At 50.6% G+C, this 19,163-nt stretch overlaps 1 protein-coding gene across 1 annotated transcript in view; it reads right to left on the reverse strand.

Moving 5' to 3' along the window:
- The window catches only part of LOC119978247 (voltage-dependent L-type calcium channel subunit alpha-1S-like), a 642,412-nt gene that overhangs the window by 358,036 nt on the left and 265,213 nt on the right, over positions 1 to 19,163 (reverse strand). The window contains 2 exon segments of the mRNA XM_038819727.1: positions 4,170 to 4,257; positions 17,294 to 17,400. Of these exon segments, the coding sequence (XP_038675655.1) occupies positions 4,170 to 4,257; positions 17,294 to 17,400 (195 nt within the window).

Here is a 19,163-nt window from a genome sequence, read left to right on the forward strand (position 1 = left end):
AGGAAACAGATAGATAGACAGATTTTGGAAAGGAGTAAAGGCAACTGGGTTGTTGTGATGGGAGACTTTAACTTCCCCAATATTGACTGGGACTCACTTAGTGCTATGGGCTTGGACGGGGCAGAGTTTGCAAGGAGCATCCAGGAGGACTTCTTAAAACAATATGTAGATAGTCCATCTAGGGAAGGAGCTGTACTGGACCTGGTATTGGGGAATGAGCCCGGCCAGGTGGTTGAAGTTTCATTAGGGGAGGATTTCGGCAACAGTGACCACAACTCAGTAAGTTTTAAAGTGCTGGTGGACAAGGATAAGAGGGGTCCTCGCGTGAATATGCTAAAATGGGGGAAGGCTAATTATAACAATATTAGGCAGGAACTGAAGAACCTAGATTGGGGGCAGATGTTTGAGGATAAATCAACATCTGACATGTGGGAGGCTTTCAAATGTCAGTTGAAAGGAATTGAGGACCGGCAGTTCCTGTGAGGAAGAAGGATGAATATGGCAAATTTCGGGAACCTTGGATAACGAGAGATATTGTGGAATTCGTCAAAGAAAAAGGAGGCATTTGTCAGGGCTAGAAGGCTGGGAACAGGCGAAGCCTGTGTGGAATATAAGGAACATAAGGGCAGCACGGTAGCATAGTGGTTGGCACAGTTGCTTCACAGCTCCAGGGCCCCAGGTTCAATTCCTGGCTTGGGTCACTGTCTGTGTGGAGTCTGCACTTTCTCCCCGTGTGTGCATGGGTTTCCTCCAGGTGCTTCGGTTTCCTCCCACAGTCCAAAGAAGTGCGGGTTACGTGGATTGGCCATGCTAAATTGCCCTTCGTGTCCAAAAAAAAGTTCAGTAGGGTTACTGGGTTATGGGAATATAGTGGAGATGTGGGCTTGGGTAGGGTGCTCTTTCCAAGGGCCAGTGCAGACTCGATGGGCCGAATGGCCTCCTTCAGCACTGTAAATTATGTGATGAAAGTAGGAAGGAACTTAAGCAAGGAGTCAGGAGGGCTAAAAGGGGTCACAAAAAGTAATTGGCAAATACGGTTAAGGTGAATCCCAAGACTTTTTACAGATACATAAAAGCAAGAGGGTAGCCAGGGAGAGGGTTGGCCCACTAAGGACGGGGGGGGGGGGGGGGGGGGGGGGGGGGGGGGGGGATCTATGTGTGGAGCCAGAGGAAATGGGTGAGGTACTAAATGAACACTTTGCAACAATATTCACCAAAGAGAAGGAATTGGTGGATGTTGAGTCTGGAGAAGAGTGTGTAGATAGCCTTGGTCACATTGAGATCCAAAAGGATGAGGTGTTTGGCATCTTGAAAAATATTAAGGTGGATAAGTCCCCAGGGCCTGGTGGGATCTACCATACTGAAGGAGGCAAGGGAGGAAATTGTTGAGGCCTTGACAGAAATCTTTGGATCCTCACTGTCTTCAGGTGAATAGCCAATATTGTTCCTTTGTTTCAGAAGGGTAGCAAGGATAATCCAGAGATATACAGGCTGGTGAGCCTTACGTCAGTGGTAAGGAAATTACTGGAGAGAATTCTTTGAGACAGGATCTACTCCCATTGGGAAGCAAATGGACGTATTAGTGAGAGGCAGCATGGTTTTGTGAAGGGAAGGTCGTGTCTCACTAACTTGATAGAGTTTTTCGAAGAGGTCACAAAGATGATTAATGCAGGTAGGGCAGTGGATGTTGTCTATATGGACTTCAGTAAGGCCTTTGACAAGGTCCCTCAAGGTAGACTGGTACAAAAGGTGAAGTCACACGGGATCAGGGATGAGCTGGCAAGGTGGATACAGAACTGGCTAGGTCATAGAAGGCAAGAGAGCAGGAATGGAGAGTGCTTTTCTAATTGGAGGGCTGTGACTATTGTTGTTCCGCAGGGATCAGTACTGGTACTTTTGCTGTCAGAGAGATCTAGGTGTACAGGTCCACAGGTCACTGAAAGGGGCAATACAGGAGGAGAAGGTAGTCAAGAAGGCAAACGGCATGCTTGCCTTCATTGGCTGGGGCATTGAGTATAAGAATTGGCAAGTCATGTCGCAGCTGTATAGAACCTTAGTTAGGCCACACTTGGAGTACAGTGTTCAATTCTGGTCGCCACGCTACCAGAAGGATGTGGAGGCTTTAGAGAGGGTGCAGAAGAGATTAACCAGGATGTTGCCTGGTATGGAGGGCATTAGCTATGAGGAGCGGTGTGGTGAATGTATAATGTTTAATTCACTATATATCATTGTGTCCTTGTGGGCTCTGTCTGTGAGCCATTGCGCGGCTCTACCCACAGGGGGAGATGAGGAGCTTGTACAAGGCTCCATTGGCTCCGGCCATGGCCCCTCCCACTATCGGAAGTATAAAGTGCTGCGGTCTTGTGAGTCTGCCCTTATTCTTCTGGTCGCAGGCAGTCAGTCTATTAAAGCCACAGTTTACTTCCTCTCGTGTCTCGAGTGAATTGATAGTCACATCAATTTAATAGACTTTAAAAAACCACCATGGAATCAGCCCTGAAACCTGATAGACTAGAACTCGACCCGAAGGCTGCAGAAGCGAAGGAAATCTTTCTACACTGGCTCGGTGCTTCAAGGCCTACCTGGCTGTGTCGACTACCTCCGCTACTACTGAAGAGCAGAAACTCAGTCTCCTGCACGCACGGGTGAGCCATCGCATCTCTACGCAACTCGATAGTACTGACTCATACACCGAGGCCCTCGCTATACTCGACCGACTATACATGCGGCCTGTAAATGAAGTCTACGCGCGGCAATTTTCACTACCCGCCGCCAGTGCCTGCAGAGTCGCTAGAGGACTACCTGCGCAATCCAAAAGCCCTTGCATGGGAATGTAACTTTCAGGCTGTAACTGACTCCCAGCATATGGAACTCGCTGTCCGTGATGTGTATATTGCAGGGGTTCGGTCTAACTACGTGCGCCAGCGTCTCCTCAAAAAAGGGGCCCAGAACTTGGAGGACACAATAAGCGATTTTCATTTCATTTCATTTTCAAGTATAAAGTGCAGCGGTCTTGTGAGTCTGCCCTCAGTTATTCTGGTCGCAGGCAGGCTCAGTTGTAAGTCTATTAAAGCCACAGTTACTTCCTCTCGTGTCTCGAGTGAATTGATGGTCACATCAATTTAATAGACTTAAAAAAAACCACCATGGAATCAGCCCTCAAACCTGATCGACTAGAACTCGACCCGAAAGCTGCAGAAGCGAAGGAAATCTTTCTACACTAGCTCGGTGCTTCAAGGCCTACCTGGCTGCGTCGACTACCTCCGCTACTACTGAAGAGCAGAAACTCAGTCGCCTGCATGCACGGGTGATCCATCCGCATCCTCTACGCAACTCGATAGTACCGACTCATCACGCGGTTGTATAAACCGGTTGTTCTCAACCAGGAACGACCTGATAGAGGTCTACAAATTATGAGGGCATAGACAGAGTGGATCGTCGGAGGCTTTTCCCCAGGGTAGAGAGGTCAATTACTAGGGGGCATAGGATTAAGGTGCGAGGGGCCATGGTTTAGAGTAGATGAACGAGGCAAGTTTTTTTACACAGAGGGTAGTGGGTGCCTGGAACTCGCTGCTGGAGGAGGTGGTGGAGCAGGGACATTTAAGGGGCATCTTGATAAATAGATGAATAGGATGGGAATAGAGGGATACGGACCCAGGAAGTGTAGAAGATTGTAGTTTAGTCGGGCAGCATGGTCGGCACGGCTTAGAGGGCTGAAGGGCCTGTCCTGTGCTGTACTTTCTTTGTTCTTTGTTGTTTGTTCTTTTATTACAACACACTCAACGTGTGCTCACATATGTATATGCACATCTGCAGATATGTATCGACAAATTCTCACATGTATTGTTACTGATAGACTTATAAACACATGCATTGTTATACACATGCACTCACACTGACCCCGATTCGTTGCATGTGTGCTCACAATAAACATGCCTTGACACATCTACTTACACACATGCATACTTACAGGTGTGTATTAACACCTGGTATTCCACATAGACACACTCATACGAATAACAAGCATGCACAACTCACACACAACACACCTTTCCTCATACACACACAGCTGTACACAAACACACAAAACATTGTCCTCAGGGTCTCCACATAGGTGAGTATATTCAGTTTTACCACAGATGTAGTCACACAAAGACACCTTGGCTCACCTTTAATCCCTTTGCTCTGTTAATGGCTCTCAAAGGTCTCAGCACTCGGAGGACTCGAAGAATCTTTACCACAGAGATAGCACTAGATCTGGAAAAGAAAGTTAAGGGCTGAGCTCCTTAGCTGAACACTCTGCAGGATGAACTTGAAGGTGTATCATTCATTCACAGCATCTATGGCAGCACGGTAGCATTGTGGATAGCACAATTGCTTCACAGCTCTAGGGTCCCAGGTTCGATTCCGGCTTGGGTCACTGTCTGTGCGGATGTCTGCACATCCTCCCCGTGTGTGCATGGGTTTCCTCCGGGTGCTCCGGTTTCCTCCCACAGTCCAAAGATGTCAGGTTAGGTGGATTGGCCATGATAAATTTCCCTTAGTGTCCAAAATTGCCGTTTAGTGTTGGGTGGGGTTACTGGTTATCGGGATAGGGTGGAGATGTTGACCTTGGGTAGGGTGCTCTTTCCAAGAGCCGGTGCAGACCTCGATGGGCCAAATGGCCTCCTTCTGCACTGTAAATTCTATGATCCCAAGAAGACGACTAGCCCAGACACTATGGGCAGATGGTTTTTTTATTTGGTGTACCCAATTCTTTATTTTCCAATTAATACTGAGCGGGAACAGAGCAGTTCACGAGATGTGGTTACACTAAGCAGGAACAGTGCGGTTCACTAGATGTCGATACACTGAGCGGGAACAATGCAGTACACCAGATGTCATTACAATGAACAGGAACAGTGGGGTTCACCAGAAGCTGTGACACTGAACGGGAATACTTCGGTACAATAGATATCATTACACTCAGCGGGAGCAGTGTGGTACACAAGATGTCGTTACACTGGGGCGCGAACAGTGCGGTTCACTAGATGTCGTTACACTGAACAGGAACAGTGCGGTACACTGGATGTTGTTACACTGAGCGGGAACAGTGGGGTTCACAAGATGTTGTTACACTGAGCGCGAAACAGTGCGGTACACTAGATGTTGTTGCACTGAACGGGAACAGTGCGATTCACTTGATGTTGTTACACTGAGCGGGAACAGTGGGGTTCACAAGATGTTGTTACACTGAGCGCGAACAGTGCGGTTCACTAGATGTCAGTTACACAGAGTGGGAACAGAGCGGTTCACAAGATGTTACACTGATGGGAACAGAGCGGTCACAGATTCGGGAGATCGAAGCAGTGATCTTGGACCACAGCGATCATGTTGTGGCTCTGGAGGCAGAGGTGGGGCTCCTAGAGGACCTTGTAAAACGTTGAGGGCAAAGTGGAGGAGCAGGAGAATGACTCGAGAAGGCAGAATAGTGGGCCTGTCTGAAGAAGTGGAAGGTGTGAGTGCCACGAGATACGTCTCAAAGATGCTGGCGGGGCTGGTGGCAGAAGGGGTGCTAGATGTGGCGCCAAGCCCCTTCCCTGCCGGCCGGCGCGGCGCAAACCACTCCGGGTGCCAGCCTAGCCCCTGAAGGTGCGGAGGATTTTTCACCTTTGGGGCGGCCCGACGCTGGAGTGGTTCACGCCACTCCTTCACGCCCTGCCGATTACGGCAGAATCCTGCCCCTGAAGTGGACTGAGCGCATGGGAACCCGAGGCAGAAGCCTAGAGTTGAGGAGCCGCCACAGATGGTGATCGTGAGACTCCACAAATTTGTGGAGAAGAAAGAGAAAATTCTGCTTGGGCCAGGGAGAAGCGTACCTGCGACTGGGAGGGGAATAACGTGCGAATTATCAGGACATCGGAGCCAAGTTGGCAAAGCGGCAGGCAGGTTTCAACAAGGCTGTACCGGCAGCAGATCAGGTTTAGGGTGCTCTACCCGGCGAAATTATGGGTGTAATTCGGAGGCCAGGAGTATTATTTTCAGACCCCAGAAGCGGCCAAAGACTTCACTAAAGAGCATAAAACTGGAGGAAAAACCGAGCGGACAATGCTTGGGAACCGGGGTTGCTGGCACTTTGTTAAGGGCGGGAGCATGTTTGAAGTGGTGTAGGAATTGGGGGTGTCTTGTTATGCTCTAGGTGCAGCATAAGTGGCTTCCTTGTGGTGCACTTGACAAAGGAAGGTTCAGACGTGGTGATAACTTCAACACGTTTATTAAACTATATACACTTCTATAACTCGGGGTTCGACACTACTGTTAATCCTACTATAGCTACTTCAGACTGACTAACCAGACTACTACAATCCACGTGGTGGGAGTGATATCAAATCAACCTTGTGTCTTACTCACTGACTGTCTCCACTGGAAAGAGGCAGATCATGTGTTGGTGTCCTTTATATATGAGTTGGTGTAATGCCCTCCTGTGGTCGTGTCACCTCTGTGTGTATCGTGAATGCCCATTGGTCGTGTCCTGTCTAACTGATCTATTGGTTGAGTGTGTGTGTGTGATGTCTCTGGTGCTCCCTCTAGTGTCTAGCTAGTCTACATGTATTTACATTAACCCCTTGTGTATTTACAGTGATGCACATCACCACAGGGGGATGCTCGTCTTTTTTTTGGGGGGGGGTGGGATTTGCTGTTTAATGTTTGAGATTGAAAGGAGTTGTAGGGGTGAAAAGTTTATGTTGTGTTCCCAGCATCCGCTCCTGTTTTATGGGACTGTTTGTGTTTAACATTTGTTTGTTTGCTTTTGGAGAAGGCTGCCTAGAGTTCAGGAGAAGTCATTGATTGGGTGGGGGGGGGAAAGTAAGGTCAGTAGGGAGCCTTCTTCCATGAGCTGAGGAGTGGGGGGGGGGGGGGGGGGGGGGAGAGGGAGGGGAGGTCATTAGGATGTGCCTTTGGGCAGGAGCGGCTGCGCAAGCAGGTTACGCTGGTGAACGGAAGAGAGGTAGTGGGGGAGAAGGCCAAGAGGGTAGGCCGGGGGGAGGGGGGAAGTGGGGGTGGGGAAGGAGGGGAGGGGAAAAGGGCTATGGGGGGGAGGTTTCTGCGATGTGACAGGGGTGTGAGAGATTACATGGTCAGGGTGGAGAAAGGGGCCAACTGGGATCGGCTAGGTTTAGGGTGGAAGTGGACGGTGGGAGTTAAGTGGGGACGATAACGGACGCTAGAGCGGATTGGATGCATAGGCCTCCGGTAAGGCTGGTAACATGGAACGTCCGGGCACTGAATGGGCCGGTTAAAAGGTCATGGGTGTTCGCCCACCTCAGGAGCTTGAAAGCAGGGATGGTCTTCTTGCAGGAGACGCAACTCCATGTGAAGGACCAGGTTAGGTTAAGGAAGGGGTGGGGCGGGCAGATTTTTCACTTCGGGGGTTTGATTTGAAATCGAGGGGAGTGGCGATTTTAATGAGCAGAAAAATGGGATTTGTGAGTGCGAAGGAGGGTGAGGGATCCGGGTGGGAGATATATGATTATCATGGGGTACTGAAAGGAGCACCGGTAATCTTGGTAAATGTGTAGCCCCAAATTGGGATGATGTGGGCTTTATGATGGGGTTACTGGCAGCGATCCTGGATTTAACCACGCGCCACTTATCATGGGAGGAGATTTTAACTGTGTCCTGTAGCCGAGGGTGATCGGTCGAGCCCCAGGTCGATGGGAAGGTACGAATGGCAAGGTAGCTTGTGAGGTTTATGGAGAGGATGGGTATGGTGGACCATGGTGTTTCAGAACCCAAGGGGAAGGGAGTATTCCTTTTCGCATGTCTATAAGGATGTATTCGAGGATGGACTATTTTGCAGTGAGTCAGGAGATTTTGGTTGGGGTGGAGGAGGCAGAGGATGCGGGGATAGTTATCTCAGACCATGTACCCCACGAGCTGGAGCTTCGGTTTAGGAACGGGACGAGAGCAGAGGCCGGAGTGCGGGTTTGAATCGGGTTGTTGCTGGATGGAGGTTTTTATGATAAGGTGCGGGTAGCGATTAGGAGTATGTGGAGTTGAATCAGACTGGGGAGGTGTCGGCGGCCATTTGGGGAGAAATTATTTATTTACGGCTCAGGCGGTTAAGGAAAAAAGGGCGGAACATGACCATTTAGTGAGCAAGCTAGTGGAGGTGGACAGGGAATATTCGAGGGTGCCAACCGTGGAGGGATGGACGAGGAGGAAAATGTTTGCGGGGCAGTTTGACAGGCTGACAATGGGTTGGGCAACTGCATAGGGAAAAGAGGGGTGCATATGAGTATGGGGAGAAGGCATGCTGCGCACCAGCTGCGGAGGCAGGCTGTGTCCAGGGAAATAGTGAATGTACGGACTGGGGCTGGGGATGTGGTGTCAGAGCCAGAGAAGATAAAAGAGGCATTAGAGAGTCCTACCAGGGACTTTACGAGGCGGACCAGGGGAAGAGGAGGGGGCATGGGGCAGATTCTGGATGAGCTGGAATTTTGCCAGTGGAGGAAGCAAAGAGGCAGGCATTGGAGGAGCCCCTGGAGCTGAGAGAGGTGCTGATAGTATCAGGGGTATGAAGCCGGGGAAGGCCCCTGGGCCGGATGGGTACTAGGCGGAATTCTATGATGTATTTGCTACGGACCTGGCACTACCTCTGCTGGGGGCGTTTAATGAAGCACTGGAGAAGGGGCAGTTGCTGGGCCGATGACGCAGGCAGTAACCATGCTAATCCCAAAAAGAGGAAGGATCCGGTGGAATGTGGGTCGTATTGGACCCATATCCGTCTTCAACACGGATGTGAGAGTATTGGCTAAGTTGTTGGGGTGGGAGTGTAGATGACTGTGTCCCTGGGGTGGTTGCAGAAGATCAGACAAGTTTCGTGAAGGGCAGACAGCTCAGGAGTAATATAAAACGGCTGTTGAATGTGTTGGTGAATCCGTCGGGGGCTCTGGTACTAGAGGTGGTGCTGTCCATGGACGTGGAGAAGGCATATTTGATTCGGGTGGAGTGGGCGGCACTTGTTCGAAGAGTTTGGGAAGGTTGTGTTTGGGATGAGATTCGTGGGCAATGGGTGCGGCTGTTCTATATGGGACCAAGGGTGAGGACGAATTATATGAGCTCACAAAGCTTTGACTTACACAGGGGTCGAGGCAGGGGTGCCCGCTGTCACCGCTGATGGTGCGCTGGCCATAGAACCGTTGGCAATGGCTCTCAGGGGTCAGGGCGGAGCGGCGGGGGAGTATGAAGGCCGAGGGAACATCGGTGTCGCTCTATTGCTGATTACCTCTTGTATGTTCGGATCCGTTGGAGAGTATGGAAGGATTATGGGCCTGCTGCGTCCTTTGGCGGCTCTCGGGATACAACTGCATGTAGGGAAAAGCGAGGTATTCCCGGTGAATGAGCTGGGACAGCGGGCTAATTTAGGGGGGAATTCCATTTTCTATAGCGAGGGATAGGTTCAGGTATTTGGGGATTCAGGTAGCGATGGAATGGACGGTGCTCAAGAACTTAACAAAGCTGGTGGAGGAGGCCAGGGAGGATCTTAAGAGGTGGGATACACTGCACTTAACATTGGCGGGGAGGGTTGTAGCCACCTGGGTTGGCCACTTCCTCACACAAAATGGAAGAACGCAAAGGTTACAGGGAAAAATGGACATTGGCAAAGAAACAAGCAGTTTGCTGAATCCCCTGTATTCTAGCTGCTAAAGAAACCAGACAGAATTGTAACTAACGAGCTACGCATATTAAGTGAGCGATTCACGGTGATTCCCAGGCACAATGGACACAACAGTTAACTGCAATCGCTACATTCTATAGAAGGTCAGACATCCCGGCGCCAGTGGAGTCTGAGACAAAGGACACCAATAAGGTGGAAGGAACCGCCCGGTGATCGAGGAACAGCCCCGTTATTGGGGAAATTCAAATCAATCGATTGGGAAGAGACCCAATCGATTGCAGGTTTATAGAGGGTCCGCCCAGAAGGACGCAAAGCCCCTGGGACCTATAAAAGTCAGGTCCTAGAACTGATTCTTTCTTCTTGACCAGCCGGCCCTCCCAGCAGAACACCTTTGCAGCAGAAGAACCTTGAGAAGGAGAGGCCTGGTCAGCAGCCGCCATCAAGTAAGTGTCATACAACGCACGCTACGAGGGTAGACACTCCTAACCCCTTTAGTCCACACCAACTGGAAGCCTGCGGATCCAGGACAAAGCAAGAGGCCATTGTTCCCTGATCCGGCAGTTCCCTTATTCCAGATAAGTATTGGCCTGTTAGTGGTAGGAATAGCTTAGTTTTAGTGTTATATGCATAAGTAGTAAATAACTGTATTATAATAAACGTGTCTTGTTTGAACTTCCTAACTGGTGTATTGAGTTATTGGTCTGAACTTGAACTTGAATCTTGTGGCGGTATCATAACGATACCTGGCGACTCTAGAACTAAGGAATAAAACAGAGCCAAATTGAGTGTAAAACACACTCACCCAGAACGAGCAACAGGGTCCAAGTGGTGAAAATTAATATTCTGCCGAGGTTCTTGTTTATCTTTCAGGCTTTCCCGACCGTTATTCGAAAGGCCTTTTTCCAGAAAGTTGACACGATCATCTCAGAGTTTCTGTGGGTGGGGAAGGTGCCAAGGGTGGGGAGGACCCTGCTACAGAGACAGAGGCAGCAAGGGGGGTTGGCATTGCCGAACTTGCTTCATTATTGGAGTGGGTTAAGATGGAGGAGGAATCTTATCAGGGGTCTAGTTTGAGGGCTATGGTAATGGCAGCTCCCTCAGTGCCCTTCACAACGACCTCTGTCACCCGGGGGTACCCGTTTTTTTCACTTCAACAAGGCTCGCAACCTGCCCTACTCCATCGAGGAGGTCAGGTCCGTGACCAGGGACTGCCACGTCTGCGTGGAGTGCAAACCACACTTTTATCGGCCAGACAGAGCACACTTGGTAAAGGCCTCCCGCCCCTTTGAGCGCCTCAGCATCAACTTCAAAGGGCCCTCCCCTCCACTGACCGTAACGTGCACTTCCTCAACATCGTTGACGAGTACTCAAGATTCCCCTTCGTAATCCCTGCTCTGACATGACCTCTGTCACCGTCATCAAGGCCCTGCACAGCCTTTTCACCCTGTTCGGGTTCCCCGCCTACATCCACAGTAATCGGGGATCCTCCTTTACGAGCGACGAGTTGCATCAGTTCCTGCTCAGCAGAGGCATCGCCTCCAGCAGGACGACCAGCTATAACCCCCGGGAAAACGGACAGGTGGAGAGGGAGAATGTGACGGTCTGGAAGGCCGTCCTTCTGGCCCTACGGTCTGGCCCTACGGTCTAGAAGTCTCCCAGTCTCCCGCTGGCCCTCTCCAACTCCACTTCATTTGGTCGCTTCTGTGTACAGCCACCAGCGAGACTCCTCATGAACGTGTGTTTGCTTTCCCCAGGAAATTCACCTCTGGGGTCTCGCTTTCGTCCTGGCTGACAGTCCCAGGGCCCATCCTTCTCCGGCAGCATGCGAGGAGCCATAAAACCGGCCCCCTCGTCGAGAAGGTCCTGCTGCTTCAGGCAAACCCACTATATGCCTATGTGGCACACCAGGACGGGCGACAGGACACGGTCTCCCTTCGGGATTTGGAACCTGCAGGTTCCCCAGTGACCATCACCACCACCCTACATAGTCTCCCCCACCCCTGCCCACTTTCCTCACGCAGACCCACCGGCGACAAGCATACCATCCCGCCCATACACCACACCCTCCCCCTTCGCCAACTCAACATCTGGGTGAAGAAGAAGAAGTCAACATGCTCCCGGACGCGCAGGTCTCGACACCGGCGCCCACACCACAGTCGGGACTGAAGCGATCACGGCGGAAGGTCAAGGCCCCCGACAGACGTGACCTTGAAGACAACTTCACCCCCGCCAGACTTTTTTTTAAACAGGGGGTGAATGTGGTAAACCACGGTATTACATTGTATGACATTGTTGTATCGTGCATGCCTGAGCTTGTCCAGGCTGGCTCCGCCTGTGGTTCCTGCCCTCGGGCTTATGTATAAAGGTGGCAAGTCTCCGCCACAGGACCCAGTTCAGGTCCAGAGGCAGGAGGCTTGCTGTTTAGTGTATTAAAGCCTCAGTTACGTTCATCACTCGTCGTGTGTTATTGATGGTGTATCACACCCTATACCTGTCGCCCAATAACCCCTTCAAACCTTTTTTGGTCACTTAGGGCAATTTATCATGGCCAACCTACCGAACCTGCACGTCTTTGGACTGTGGGAGGAAACCGGAGCACCCAGAGGAAACCCACGCAGATACGGGGAGAACATGCAACCCCGCACAGACAGTGACCCAGCAGGGAATTGAACCTGGAACTCTGGCGTTGTGCAGCCACAGTGCTAATCACTTGTGCTACCGTACGGCCCCAACCAGGGCCGCATGGTAGCACAAAGGGCTGCAACCAGGAGCTTGGAGCAAGGAAGCAATGCAAGCAACCACCTCGTACGGTCTCGGAGTGCAGGGGCCTACCCATGTGGCAGACGCACAGTTGGCAGCCATGTTGGTGCCCCCGAGACAAAGGGAAACCCCGGAGTGCAGGAGCCTATCCACATGGCGGACACATGTTGGCACACATGTTGGGTGCCCCTAACAAAGGGAAACCCCAGAGTGCAGGGCTCGTCCAGCAGCTAAGTATGGTTAATCCCACAGGAACAGGGGACAAATCCCCAAACCCTCCTATCAGGATAGTCACAGGGAACATCAGGGGACTCAACTGCTCAGTGAAAAGATCCAAAGTCTTCACCCACCGAAGAAGCATGAAAGCCAACATAATCTTCCTCCAAGGACACATCTGAGAGAGCACGACCGACTGCGGGTAAGGAAGGGCTGGGTGGGACAGACCTACCATTCCTGTTACGGGATGAGGGCCAGGGGGGTGGCAATACTGATCAATAAGAAGACGATGTTTAGGGCGACGAAGACGGTTACGGACCCAGGGGGACGGTACGTCATGGTCAGCAGGGCCCTCGACGGAGCACCGGTAATACTCAACGTGTACGCTCCCAACTGGGACGATACAAAATTTATTAAAAAGACCGTGGCGTAAATCCCTGACATAGCGACGCACCGACTGTTCATGGGAGGGGACTTTAACTGTGTGTAGGACCCACAGACAGACAGGTCAAACCCCAAAACAGGGAAGACCTCGAACATGGCGGAAAGAAACTGGGTCAGTTTATGGAGCAGATGGGGGCGGTGGACATTTGAAAGGCTCACCGACCCAGGGGAGAAAGAGTTCTCCTTCTTTTCCCCAGTGCACAACATATAAACCAGGATTGACTTCTTTGTGGTGGGGAAATCGGTGCTTCCAGGGCTGGTCAAGGCGAAATACTCTGGAATGGTAATCTCCGACCACGCTCCACATTATATGGATGTGAGGTTGGACATGGGCAGGGCCCAAGACCCCACATGGAGGTTGGGCACTGCACTACTGGCCGACAAGGTCTTCAGCCAGAGTATCACAGGCCATAGCTGAATATACAAAAAATAATAATAAAAACAAGGAGGTCTTACCCTCCATGTTCTGGGAGGCGCTAAAGGCCGTGATTAGAGGAGAAATTATCGCCTTCAAAACTCGATGAGACAGGGAGGAGACCGCCAGGCAGCAGCTATTTGACTCCATACTGGAGGTAGACGGTAAATATTCCGAGGCCCTGACCACAGAGCTCCTGGCGGAGAGGAAGGGACTTTGACAGCTCTCATTGAATCATAGAATTTACAGTGCAGAAGAGGCCAGTCAGCTCATCGGGTCTGCACCGGTCCCTGGGAAGAGAACCCTGTAACTCAGTAACCCCACCTAATCTTGTTTTCTTGGACACTAAGGGCAATTTATCATGGCCAATCCACCTGACCTGCACATCTTTGGACTGTGGGAGGAAACTGGAGCACCCGGCGGTAACCCACGCACAGAGAACGTGCAGATTCCGCACAGACAGTGACCCAAGCAGGGAATCGAAACTGGGACCATGGAGTTGTGAAGCAATTGTGCTAACCACTGTGCTACCGTGCTGCCCCATGAGGAAAGCAGTACACCAACTCCGCCATGCACGGGGGGACCCTATATGAATACGGAGACAAAGCCAGCCATCTTCTGTGCTGTACTGTTCTATGTTCTATGCTGGCACATTAGGTGAGAAAGCAGGCAGCCACTAGAGAAATCACTCAAATTAGCAGAGGCACATCAGAAGCAGACCCAGACAAGGTTAACAAAATGTTTGAGGCCTTTTACCGGGGGCTGTACACCTCAGAGTCCCCACCAGGGAACTCGGGGAAGAAACAGTTCTGCGATGGACTGGACATGCCAGTCATGGGTGAGGACAGAAAACGGGGCCTGATGCACCGTGAGAACTGAGAGAGATCATGGAGAGTGGAAGGTGCCGGGACCAGATGTGTTCTTGGCGACCTCGAGAAAGAATTTCCGATAACACCTGCAGGAGATGTTCACAGACTTGCTGGCAAGGGGCACACTGCCACCTATTCCAGCACAGGCCTCAAACTCGCTAATACCTAAGAAAGGCAAAGACCCAGCGGAATGCGGGTCATACAGACCCTTCTCCCTACTGAACGTAGACGCCAAAATATTGGCAAAGATCCTAGTCAAAAGACTGGAGAATTGCTTACCAGAGGTGGTCGCAAAGGATCAAATGGGCTTTGTCAAAGGTAGACAGCTAACATCAAACATCAGGCACCTGCTGAAAGTGATCCTGACCCCATCCAGGGAGAGAACACCTGAGCTGACGCACAATGAAGACTTTCGACAGAGTCGAGTGGAAGTACCTCATAGAGGTACTGGAGTGGTTCAGGCTCGGATCAGGGTTCACCTCCTGGTCGCAGCTCCTGTACGACGCTCCTATGGTGAAGGTACAGACAAACAACACCAGCCCTCAATACTTCCAGCTGCACAGGCGCACCAGGCAGGGATCACCCTCGCGATCAAACCACTAGCGATCGCACTCAGAACAGCAAAGAACTGGGGGGCAGCAGGGTAGCATGGTGGTTAGCATAAATGCTTCACAGCTCCAGGGTCCCAGGTTCGATTCCCGGCTGGGTCACTGTCTGTGTGGAGTCTGCACGTCCTCCCCTGTGTGCTGTGGGTTTCCTCCGGGTGCTCCGGTTTCCTCCCACAGTCCAAAGATGTGCGAGTTAGGTGGATTGGCCATGCTAAATTGCCCATAGTGTCCTAATAAAAAAAGTAAGGTTAAGGGGGGGGTTGTTGGGTTACGGGTATAGGGTGGATACGTGGGTTTGAGTAGGGTGATCATGGCTCGGCACAACATTGAGGGCCGTAGGGCCTGTTCTGTGCTGTACTGTTCTATGTTCTAACTGTCGGGGGATCCAAAGGGGAGGCAGAGAGCACAGTCTCGTTCTACGCGGATAACCTGCTCCTCTACATCTCGGACCCACAAAGCAGCATGGAAGGAATCATTGCGCGCCTGAAAGAGTTTGGTGCCTTCTCGGGCTACATCCTCAACATGAGCAAAAGCAAGATCTTCCTGCTGAACCCGCAAGGGGAAGGGCAGCACCGGTGGGACTGCTGTTTAATCAAACCCGACACAAACCTTGCTACCTCGGGATCCAATCGCTCAAGACTGGACGGGGATCCACAAATGGAAACCTGACCAATATGACAGAGGAAGCAAAGAAGGCCCTGCAGAGATGGAACACACTCCCACACTCCCTCATGGGGAGAGTGGAGACAATCAAAATGAACGTGCTGCTCAGGTACCTTTACCTACTGAGATCCATCCCGATCTATATCCCCAAGGCCTTTTTCAATTCATTGGACAATTTAATCATGGCGTTTGTATGTGTGGGGGGGGGGGGGGGGGGGGGGGGGGGGGGGGGGGGGGGAGAATGCTGGGATCCCAAAGAAGGTCCTACAGAAAACAAAATGTTTGTTGACCAAAATGTCCAACAAAGCCCCCATCTGCAATAACCACATGTTCACACCAGCACTCACTGACGCCACTATTAAAATGTGGGGACAGGAAGGGGGGACACCAACAGTCAGGGACCTATACACTGACGGTAGGATCACAACACTGGACAAACTGACGGAGAGATTCCATCTAGCAAAGGCAACAAACTCAGATACCTGCAGCTTAAAAACGTAAAACGGAAGGAGACAAGGACATACCCGCAACCACTGCAACGGACGCTACTGGACGCAGACATTCTAGGCAGAGGGAACTGTAGCGATATGTACGAACGACTAATAGAGAGGGCCGACACTGTACTCGACACGACGAGGAGGAAATGGGTTGAAGGAGGGTGGAGCGATGCCGGAAAGTGGCAATGTTCGGGGTTTCGGGCCAGCCAGACATGGGGAGGAGGCGGACACCCATGCCTTTGCATCCCTGATCGCCCGCCATAGAATCCTGCTCGGCTGGCAGTCAGCAGCACCACCTAAAGCTGCAGACTGGCTGTCCAATCTATCAGAATTTCTCCAAATGGAGAAAATCAAATTCACATCCGAGAGTTGGATAATGGCTTTCTCAAAACATAAGAGCCATTCACTCCACTGTTCCGGGATCTGTTTACGGCCAACAAACAAATAAACAAGTAGCTAAGAGCTAGGGGAAAGTAGCCAGGACATGATAGAAGAGAGGGAAGGGAGGGACGACTGGGGGCGGGCGGGGAAAGCAAGAGGGAGTAGCCAAACCCAGCACGAAAGAAACTGTAAGAGTAGAGAAGGGGGTGGGAGGGTGTGGGGGGAGGGGGAGGACAGGGGTAGGGAAGGGAGGTGTGGAGGCAGGGAGGGGGGGAGGCAGAGAGGGAGAGAGGACAGGGGAAGGAGAACAACAGAGGGGAGCCTGAAGGGTGGAAAGAGGAGGGAACACAAACTGGGGGAAAAGCGCAGGAGACAAAAACCACCAAAACAAGAATAGCAAGACGAAAGAGAGAAAGAAAGATTAGGAATAAGGAATGACAGATGTCTGAGCTGAGGCAAATGGACATAACAAAAAAAAAATGACCAAGAGATGCAAATGGCATCTGGAGCACCACCCGGGTGCCCCTTCCACCCGGTTTTGTTTTGTTTGTTTTGTGTAACAAAAAGAGAAAGACCCCCTTTTCTGCTATGTGTTATGAAATTTTTTACTTCCTGTTTTTTGATTTTCTGTGTGTACATTTGTAAGTATATTATGTATAGAACCCAATAAAAATATTTTTTTTAATGATTCCGTATTATCCTCTGATTCAGTGATTCTGAGCAATTACAACAAGCTGCCATTAAAAAGATCAGTGATCTGGAGATTGGATCACACTTACTGAATTCCAAAGGAGATGAGAGAGACACCGACCACCAACAAGTCCAACATATTGAAATAATTCCGACAGAAGGAGCCTTTGTGGAGGAAAGCACCATAAGTTGTCATCTATGAAGAGAGAGAGATTTTTTTAAAAATTCCAATTAAGGGGCCAATCCACCGACCCTGCACATCTTTGGGTTGTGGGTAAGAACCCATGCAGACACGGGGAAAATGTGCAAACTCCTCACGGACAGTGACCCAGAGCTAGGATCGAACACGGGACTATGGATCGGCCTCATACTCTGGGAAGGGGCCGAGGAGGAAGTCAGGGATGTACCAGCCTCCCTGGACAGGCGCCGGAATGTGGCGACTAGGGGCTTTTCACAGTAACTTCATTGAAGCCTACTCGCGACAATAAGCGATTTTAATTTCATTTTATTTCATTCAAGAGACATTGATAGGATGCAGAGCTGGGCCAAAAAATGGTAGATGGAGTTTAACCCTGATAAGTCTGAGGTGATTCAATTTGGTCGAAAAAATTTGAATGCGGATTACAGGATCAACGGCAAGGTTCTGAGGAATGTGAAGGAACAGAGAGATCTTGGGGTTCATGTCCACAGATCGCTGAAGGTTGCCACTCAAGTGGATAGAGCCGCGAAGAAGGCTTATTGTGTGTTAGCGTTTATTAACAGGGGGCTTGAGTTTAAGAGCCGTGGGTTTATGCTGCAACTATACATGACCCTGGTGAGACCACATTTGAAGTATTGTGTGCAGTTCTGGTCACCTCATTATAGGAAGGATGTGGAAGCATTGGAAAGGGTGCAAAGGATATTTACCAGGATGCTGCCTGGTTTGCAGGAAAGGTCTTATGAGGAAAGGTTGAGGGAGCTAGGGCTTTTCTCTTTGGAGTGGAGGAGGATGAGAGGCGACTTAATAGAGATTTATAAGATGATGAGGGGGATAGATAGAGTAGACGATCAGAGACTATTTCCTTGGGTGGATGTAGCTGTTACAAGGGTGCATAACTATAGGTTCAGGGGATATAGGAGGGATGTCCGACGTACGTTCTTTACTCAGACAGTGGTTAGGGTGTGGAATGGACTGTCTGCTGTGATAATGGAGTCGGACACTTTAGGAACTTTCAAGCGGTTATTGGATAGGCACATGGAGCACACCAGAATGACGGGATGAGATAGCTTGATCTTGGTTTCGGACAATGCTAGGCACAACATCGAGGGCCGAAGAGCCTGTTCTGTGCTGTACTGTTCTATGTAACTCACCTTAGAAGAAGTTCCCAGCCCCCCACACTCCCTCCCCAGCATCTCTCCATCCCTGACTTCCTCCTCGGCCCCTCCCCAGAGTATGAGGCCGATCCATAGTCCTAAAAGCTCAGAGTGCTACTTTTTGTTTTGTTACCTGTAGAGATGGTAACTCAGTTACAGTAGACACTCTGGAAAGAAGGCTAGAAGTCGTCCAGACGTTTGATGATCGGTTTATTGAGCAACACAACTTAACTAATTGCGTGAGCTCTTACTTAAAGAACTGCACTAGTAAACAAGGTTACAACCTTTCTATGCTCGGCAACTAGGCCTGACCACACTAGCAGCCCTGAGATAAATTTCCGTTCCTGTTCCCCTCCCAGTCACATCAGCCAAAGCGAAGGGGGAGGCCGTCGGCGTCACTTTTGTACATGCCCGTGCTGCCCCCTGGTGGTCTTTCCATTACCCATCAGCCCCTTCTGTACACACTCAAGTAAGGATCACTACCTCCCCTTTTTCACTTTTTTTCTTATAGTTGCAGAGCTGTAACTAAAACAAAATTCAAACACAATTAGTTTCATGCACAAAAACAGAGCAGAGCAATGATTGTATCAGTCCATGTTCACAAGT

This window comes from Scyliorhinus canicula, chromosome 15, assembly GCF_902713615.1.
Source record: "Scyliorhinus canicula chromosome 15, sScyCan1.1, whole genome shotgun sequence".
NCBI classification, from domain to species: domain Eukaryota; kingdom Metazoa; phylum Chordata; class Chondrichthyes; order Carcharhiniformes; family Scyliorhinidae; genus Scyliorhinus; species Scyliorhinus canicula.